The following is a 9,076-nucleotide window of genomic DNA, read 5'->3' on the forward strand; positions in this document are numbered from 1 at the left end:
CAAGGTCACCCAGCCGGCTGCAAGTGGAGGAGTGGGGAATCAAACCTAGTTCTCCCGGATAAGAGTCTGTGCTCCTAACCTCTACACCAAACTGGTTCTTAGGTCACACCTGGAAATGACTGTTAGTTTTTTGTTTTATTTTTTTTCATTCCTGTAGAGCCTTTTTGTTGCATGGGGACGGACGGGGACACACACACACACACTGGAAGTCTAAAATACACATTAAATAAATAGTCCTTTCTCCTCTCTCCACAACACCATGAAATGTAATATTTAAACAACTGCCCCATGACATGGACACTTGAAAGAAGAAGAGGAGATTGGATTTATACCCTGTCCTTCACTCCCGAAGGTGTCTCAGAGCGGCTTACAAACTCCTTTCCCTTCCCCTTCCCACAACAGACACCATGTGAGGTAGGTGGGGCTGAGAGAGCTCTGACAGAAACTGCTCTTTTTCAAGGACAGCTCTGACCAGAACTATGGCTTGCCCAAGGTCATCCAGCAGGTGCAAGGGGAGGAGTGGAGAATCAAACCCGGTCCTCCCAGATTAGAGTCCGCGCACTTAACCACTACACCAAACTGGCTCTCAGCGGATTATTTATTTCTGACAGATGGATCCAGCAGCTGGACAGAATGGCTCCGGCCAGCGTCTATCCGGGAACCGCCATCTCGGAGCGCCCACTCACCTGAGTACGGGTTGCTGGCCAGGCCGCCCTCTCTGCCCGTCAAGGTCGCAGGAGCGGGGAATGTGATCCCATAATAATCCTGAAGAAAAGTAAAAACACCACAGCCACTTTAATGGTTGCATCGCCTGCTGACATTCCTTGACAAAGAAGCTCTCGTGTTTTAACAACTCTGGTTGTTGCAGCAAAACACATGAAGAATAAAGCCCACCGCCTCAAGCCTTCCCTGTCCTGATCTGGAGCAAATCTTCCCTTTTCGGGCTTTCCTGCTGGCATTTGGAACAGGGCTTTCCGTTTTCGGTTTCTGGTCAGTTTCGATTTCGGTATCTCAGCCTGACTCTCGCTGCCTTGCTTTTCGGCTGCCAAAAGGGAAAAAAGGATGGCCCCGAGCCAACCAAAGAGTCAGGCACGGAAACACCACTGTGACGACAGGAATTGGGAGACTCTTACAAAGACTTAATAACATATAACATTTGGGAAGGGGGGGGGGAGAATTCTCTGATCAAACGTTCTCTTTCCTATTAGCTGGTACTTCGTTCCTTTAACGCCCTCTTTAAGTTGACGCGGGAGGGGCGGAAACATCTGGTGAATAGAGGATGGAAGTTAGCCAAGGATTATCAGGCAACAACTCTGCTCTGGCACAAGTTTCGAGTTGTCTTCTGCGTATGCTTTAACAAAAAAAAAAAAGTGGTTTGAGGCTCCTTTGGGACTGCGGTCTGATCAGTTACAAGCTGGTGGTATCCTTTTGTTATTTTTTTTTTAGCTTGAAGGGTGCTAAAGATTAACACCCTTGTTTTTTTAAAGATGAAGAAGTCTTGCAGGGCATCCCGTGACCTGCACTGTCTAGGTTCAGATCCCTGGAGGTCTTCGGGGAGTCAACAAACAAAGAAATTCACGAGCTCTCAGCCCACAAAGTCAATCAATCAGAAGCCCAAACATTCTGAGGGTGAGTTTGGGAGGAGAGGTGAAGGCCAAAACATTCCTATAAATTTCCCCAGCTGTTCTAAGTCCATTCCAGATGCTGGAGTCTCCCAAATATGCAGAAATCATTCTGAGGGTGAGTTTGGGAGGAGAGGTGAAGGCCAAAACATTCCTATAAATTTCCCCAGCTGTTCTAAGTCCATTCCAGATGCTGGAGTCTCCCAAATATGCAGAAATCATTCTGAGGGTGAGTTTGGGAGGAGAGGTGAAGGCCAAAACATTCCTATAAATTTCCCCAGCTGTTCTAAGTCCATTCCAGATGCTGGAGTCTCCCAAATATGCAGAAATCCTCACTTTTTTACATGTTTAGGGCATTCCTTTACTTAAATAGTTTCTATGCCACCTTTCCATCCAAACAGAGTCCCCGAAGGAGCAAAAGCTAAAACGTTTGGACATCAAGCCCGCATTTAACATGCAGAAGTTTAAGAAAATAAATAAATAAATATAAAATTATTCAATTAGGAGCATAAACATGAACACCCAACCGAGGCAAGGGGGCCAACAGCAGTTACTGGAGGTATGCTGTCAGCTATGCTGCCATGAGTGTGGTGTATGTTTCTAATTGGTGTGCATTCCTTCCCATGCGCTTAATTGCATCTTTGCTGTAACGCATATCTCTCAAGGCCACTGGAGGAGTTGGTGTGTCTAGGTTTCGTGGGAAGCTTCTTATGTTCCCACCTTCTGCAGCCGTTAGCAATGTGCCAAATGCCCACGCGCGGAAGCCCATCTAATTGAGTACTACATGGGTGGGTGTGCATACGAAAGCCCTATATCCTATTATGCGCATAGGTAACCCGCCATTCCTAACAGTGTTCATGTTACTGCATCTATAGCTTTTCAATAAAAGTAAAACCTTCCTAGAAGCATGTACTTTGTTGTCTTGCTGTGGATCCTGAAATATGCCAAATGAAACAAAAAAGACCTTCACCCGCTGGAGGAAGACAACGCTAGAGGGAGGCGGACAAATTCTCCTGGGGAGGAAGAATGAGTGTTCAGGAGCCCCTTAACGGCTGACAAAAGTTGTGGCAGGGCACAAGCTTTTGTGAGTGACTCACGAAAGCTCCTCCCCTGCCACAAATCTCGATAGCCTTTAAGGTGCTACTGGACTCTTGCTCTTTTCTACCTGACGAAGTGAGCCGTGACTCACAAAAGCTCCTCCCCTGCCACAAATTTCGGTAGTCATTAAGGTGCTACTGGACTCATGGCTGTTTTCTGCTGCTAGAGATGAGACTAACACGGCGACCCATCTCCATCTGTCTTCCTGGGGAGGAAGTTCCAAAGTTTTGATAACCGTCTGGGGCAGTGTTCCCTCTAAGCTGAGTTCGTGTGAGCCAGCTCACAGTTTTTTTTAGCCTCCAGCTCACCCATTTTTGCCTTAGCTCAGGAAGGACGGCTCCAGGGCAAACTAATTCATGCAGCGGCCAAATCGCTTGTTCACCACTTCAATGCCAGTCGCTCACAAAGCAGAATTTTTGCTCACAAGACGCCACAGCTTAGAGCAGAGGTGTTAAATATGTGGCCCGGGGGCCAGATCAGGCCCCTGGAGGGCTTCTATCAGGCCCGCAGTGGAACTGGCTGTCTTCTGCTTCTTCTTCCAGTTCTGCTGCTGCTGCGTCATCGTAGGTTTGCAGCTGACAGATACACACCTGAACAGCATACTCAAGACTGCAACAGCACAGACATTTTGATGCACTAATGCAGAGCAAGAGGTGTCAGTTATCAGACACTGTTAAATAAACAAAATATTGCAAGAGTGCTAATGTTTTAAGCATGGTTTTAAGTAAAAAAAACAACACCTTTGTGTGTGTGTGTCCTTTATAAAGTTTATATCTCCACTACCTGGCATTACATTCTATGACACATGTGGCCCGGCCCAACAAGGTCTCATCTGGCCCTCATAAGAAATGAGTTCGACACCCCTGGCTTAGAGGAAGCATTGGTCTGGGGTACACTTTGAACCCTTCCTTTTGAGGGAGAGCTATTCCAAGTACCCCACTTTCAGACATGCCTAACGACTGGGGTGAAATGGCTGCATACGTACTACATTTCGGGGGCCAGGCTCACCCAAAGCTGCAACGTAAGAACCTAAGAACATAAGAGAAGCCAATGTTGGATCAGGCCAGTGGCCCATCCAGTCCAACAGTCTGTGTCACACAGTGGCCAAAAATACCAGGGGCCCTCAGGAGGTCCAGCAGTGGGACCAGGACACTAGAAGCCCTCCCACTATTCCCCCACCCAAGCACTAAGAAGACAGAGCATCCCTTGCCCCAGACCGAGAGTTCCTCTCTAGACCTTGTGGCTAAGAGCCACTGATGGACCTCTGCTAACAAACAAACTAACAAAGTTAAGAACATAAGAAGATAAGAGAATCCAATGTTTGGTCAGGCCAATCGCCCCTCCAGTCCAACATTCTGTGTCACACAGTGGCCACACACCACCTTCCAAGGCCCTCTCATGACATTTCAAGTATTTTTTTTTAAAAAAACATATTCCTATATACGCATCTCAAGTGATTGTTTTAAGAAGCAGAGTGATCACTACTGAAGTCTAAAGCAGGACAACCCCCCCCCCAAGCCTTGCTGACAAGGGTCCTCCAGGGACTCATCCAGAAGTCCTCCTCTTAGCCTTTGCGCCGAGAATCAACGCTCCCTCTGAGCTGCGCAGTCCTGTGAGCACAAATCCGACTTTGTGAGCGACTGGCATTAGAGTTGTGAGTGAGCGATTTGGCTCCTGCACAAGTTAGTCTGCTCTGGAGCCCTCCTTCCTGAGCGAAGGCAAAAATGTGTGAGCCGGAGGCTAAAAAAACCCGTGAGCTAGCTCACACTCACTCAGCTAAGAGGGAACACAAGCAATGCTCCCTCTAAGCTGCGGAGTCTTGTGAGCACAAATTCTACTTTGTGAGTGACTGGCATTAGAGTTGTGAGCGAGCGATTTAGTCTGCTCCGGAGGCCTCCTTCCTGAGCAAAGACAAAAATGTGTGAGCCGGAGGCTAAAAAAACCTGTGAGCTAGCTCACACTAACTCAGCTAAGAGGGAACAATAAGCAATGCTCCCTCTAAGCTGCGGAGTCTTGTGAGCACAAATTCTACTTTGTGAGCCACTGAAATTAAAGTTGTGAGCACACGATTGGGCTACTGCACCGGTTAGTCTGCTCCGGAGCCCTCCTTCCTGAGCGAAAGCAAAAATGTGTGAGCCGGAGGCTAAAACCCCCCCTGTGAACTAGCTCACACTAACTCAGCTTAGAGGGAACACTGCTGCTAAGTCTCTTGGGATAGGAAAGGCAGAATTATGTAAATCATCTGACACGGGGGGGGGGCCTTCCGTGACCTCACAGGCTCAGAAAGTCAATGAGGTCACTCTCGCTGGTGCATAGGGTTGCCACCTCCAGGTAAACACCTGGAGATTTTGTGGGCGGAGCCTGAGGAAGGTGGGGTTTTTTGGGGGGGGAGTTCAGTGGGGTCTAATGCCATAAAGTCCACCTTCCAAAGTAGCCATTTTCTCCAGGGGGGGACTGATTTCTGCCACCTGGAGATCAGTTGCAACCAATGCTCCCTCTGAGCTGTGGAGTCTTGTGAGCAAAAATTCTACTTTGCGAGCTTCTGGCATTAAGGTTGTGAGCGAGCGATTGGGCTGCTGCATCGATGAGTTTGCTCTGGAGCCATCCCTTCCTGAGCTAAGGCAAAAACGTGTGAGCCGGAGGCTAAAAAAACCTGCGAGCTAGCTCACACGGACTCAGCTTAGAGGGAACATTGGAACCCACTCCAGCCACCGCCTGGAGGTTGGCAACCCTGACAAAACCTGCCTGCTCCCATGAGCTTTAAAACAGACAGGATGTCCAGGAAGCTGGACTACACAAAAAGCACCTTGCAATATCTGAAAGTTGTATTGGTTAAAATTTGGAGCGTTGCCAACCTCCAAGTGGGGCCTGGAGATCTCCTGAAAATGACAACTCGTCTCCAGATTTCAACTGTCAGTTCCCCGGGAGAAGATGGCTGCTTTGGTGGGCAGACTCGATGTCATTGCACTACATTGAGGTCATCCTGCCCACCTCGGCATGCCCCTCTAAAATCTCCAGGTATTTCCCAAACCGGAGTTGGCAACCCTGAAGCAGGGAAGAAGTCGAGGGGGGGGGAGAATCTCTGATGGATCACTGAATTGAAAACGACTTAGGGACTGATGGTCCAGGTAAGCCCCAGATCAAAAAACCTAAATGTTTGGAAAGTGAAAATGAAACCAGGGGAAAGACCAGAAAATGATATATGGAAACGAATACAGGCAATAAATAGATGGAGATGGAAGAGCCCCGCACTTCAGAGCTGGACGGGAGAGTGGAGGAGAAGTTGCCGGAGACGTTGCCGGAGACCCAGCAGAGACCACCGAGGACGCTTCTGCCATCATGGGGGCTTCAACTTACAGCCCTGCAGGGTTCGCAGGACTGGTGCTCCTCTTACCGGCTCTGGTCGCGGCCCTGCACTGTGGCTCTCTGCAACAGCACCAGCGAGTGCTCAATTCACAGATCTCAGAGCTGCTGAGGCAGAAGGGCCCCAACGTCCCTCCGGAGTGCCTGGCGCAGCTGGCGGCGTTCAATTTCACCGCAAAGAATCTGAAAGTGCGGGAGCCGCACCTCGCCAGAGGAGCTGCCTACGAAATACTGAGAGGGTTCCTGGGTCTCTTCAGCCGCAACCCGGCGCAGGCGACTGCTGCCCAAGACAGGTCAGTCCCTGCCACGTGGCTCTTTGCTCCGGGGGGTCGGGCCAAGGTGGGATCAGTGTTCCCTCTAAACTGAGCTAGTGTGAGCTAGCGCACAGTTTTTTAGCCTCCGGCTCACACATTTTTGTCTTAGCTCAGGAAGGAGGGCTTCAGAGCAAACTAATTTATGCAGTAGCCAAGTTGCTCGCTCACAACTTTAATGCCGGTAGCTCACATAGCAGAGTTTTTGCTCACAAGACTTCATGGCTTAGAGGGAGCACTGGGTGGGATCCCCTCTCCTCTAACTCTGCCGTTCTAAAATCCTTTAGGCTCCTCAACGCCCTCCACGCCCAATCGAAACGTCTCCAGAGGTGCTTCGGGGAAGAGAAAACCAAGCCACGAAGCCCGGAGGAGACCTCGAACAAGTTGATACTGCGGAGGTATTTCTGGAGGATCAGGACTTTCCTCGAAGAGGAAAGCCGCAGCCCGTGCGCTGGGATCATCGTGCAGTTGGGAGTCCGGGCATGGCTGCCATCCCTTGATACGCTGACTCAGAGCATGAACGACTAAGGCGCGGAGAGCCGTGCCGATGACGAGGAGGCAGGAGACACAAAAACACGGCTGGCGCCTCCGGTACATTCGTGACTATTTAGGAAGAGGGGGAAGGAGTCAAGAAGGAACACCTGCTCCAGATGTGGAATATCTTTGCTGGGAATGTGTCCCCCCTTTTCCTCTCTCAAGAAACTTAAAAACTGTGGTGTGGCCACGGGTATGACCCCCGGGCACACGCCAAACCTCCCTGTCGAACTACAAGGAGCAGCTGAAGACATTTCTATTTATGTGACTTTTTATTTATTGCCAGTCCTAACTGGAGTTTTTAAATTTAAATTGGGACCCTTTGTGTGGGTGTGTGTTATAATGGTGTTTTTTTAAAAAAAAAATAATGGTGTTATTTATTTATTTATATTGTTTTCAATGTGTTTTTTTATTACAAACATTGCATTGTTCTGCAAAGGAGAAATAAAAGCTCTGTGCATCGCCTTGAGCAATGCAACAATCTGGAAATTTCATCTCTACTCCCTGTGTATTTCCCAAAAGACAAAAAGAGTAAAGAAATTGCGACATCCAAAGTTATATTCGGATTTTCGTCTCAGAGTAGGAAGGGGGCCACCTTGCTTGGATTGGGGTGTTTTAAGTGGATAACTAGCCTGTGGCTTCGAACCAAGGTCAGCCAACGAATCAAGGACTGACCAGAGGCGCACTTGGTTGCTAGCTGTGTATTGGTTTGTCTGTGTAGACGTTGCGTGTCGTAACGGGCACGCACACGAAAGCTTCTACCCAGAGTTAAACTTTGTTGGTCTTAAAGGTGCCCCTGGACTCACACTTTCTTCTGTTGCTTCAGACCAACACATCTACCCACCAATGTTCCCTCTAAGCTGTGGAGTCTTGTGAGCAAAAATTCTACTTTGTGAGCCACTGGCATTAACGTTGTGAGCCAGCGATTTGCCTGCTGCATAAATTGGCTTGTTCTGAAGCCATCCTTCCTAAGACAAAAAATGTGTGAGTCGGAGGCTAAAAAACTGTGAGGTAGCTCACACTGACTCAGCTTAGAGGGAACACTGCATACCCACCTGAATCCATTTTCCTCATATTTATCCAGAAAATTACAGAAGGGAAGGGGACGAAAGGGGAGGAATTGAGGAAAGAGAGGATTGGGTGTGTGTGTGTCATAATCCCCAAACAGGAAATCTGTGCCACGCCTTTCATGAGGACCAATCAAATTAACTGAGAAGCTTTACAGCAGCGTTTACCCAACCAGTGGGCTGCTGGGACCCAAAAGTGGAAGCCAAGATCTCATCCGGGAAACAGTGTCTTGTAGTCGTAGTAGATAATTCACTGAAAATGTCGAGACAGTGTGCGACTGTAATTTTAAAAAGGCCAACGCTATGCTGGGGATTATTAGAAAGGGAACTGCGAACAAACCAGCTAGTATCATAATGCCCCTGTATAAATCGATGGTGCAACCTCATTTGGAGTACTGTGTACCGTTCTGGTCACCACACCTCAAAAAGGATATTATAGCATTGGAAAAAGTGCAGAAAAGGGCAACTAGAATGATAAAAGGGTTGGAACACTTTCCCTGTGGTTGGGGCTCTTTAGCTCGGAGAAACGACGGCTGAGGGGTGACATGATCGACGTTTACAAGATTATACATGGGATAGAGCAGGTTGAGAAAGAAGTCCTTTTCTCCCTTTCCCACAAGACAAGAGCTCGTGGGCACTCCATGAAATTGCTGGGCAGTCGGGTGGGAACGGATAAAAGGAGGTCCTTCTTCACTCAAAGAGTGATTAGCACATGGAATCCACTGCCACAGGAGGTGGCGGCGGCTACAAGCCTGGACAGCTTCAAGAGGGAATTAGATAAACATCTGGAGCAGAGGTCCATCAGTGGCTATTAGCCACAAGGTATGGATAGGGACTCTCAGTCTGGGGCAAGGGATGCTCTGTCTTCTTGGTGCTTGGGGACCTGGTGTTTTTGGCCACTGTGTGACACAGAGTGTTGGACTGGATGGGCCACTGGCCGGATCCAGCATTGGCTTCTCTTTATGTTCTTAAACCGTTATCTTCCACGTCGTACATTAGTTGGTACTCTTTCTTCGGTGCATATACATGTTCATCTGGTAAAACATGTCCTTAGGGTCAGCCGAGTGACTGAGAACCTTGG

General features: G+C 48.6%; 1 protein-coding gene across 1 annotated transcript in view; it reads right to left on the reverse strand.

Moving 5' to 3' along the window:
• Positions 1–9,076, reverse strand: part of UBAP2 (ubiquitin associated protein 2) — a gene marked incomplete at its 5' end in the record, with an annotated part of 38,424 nt that overhangs the window by 8,599 nt on the left and 20,749 nt on the right. Inside the window, one exon of the mRNA XM_015428189.1 lies at positions 687–765. Within this exon, the coding sequence (XP_015283675.1) occupies positions 687–765 (79 nt within the window). The remainder of the gene's footprint in view (positions 1–686; positions 766–9,076) is intronic.

Source organism: Gekko japonicus, unplaced genomic scaffold (assembly GCF_001447785.1).
Source record: "Gekko japonicus isolate JY-2015 unplaced genomic scaffold, Gekko_japonicus_V1.1 scaffold1831, whole genome shotgun sequence".
Taxonomy (NCBI): Eukaryota; Metazoa; Chordata; class Lepidosauria; order Squamata; family Gekkonidae; genus Gekko; species Gekko japonicus.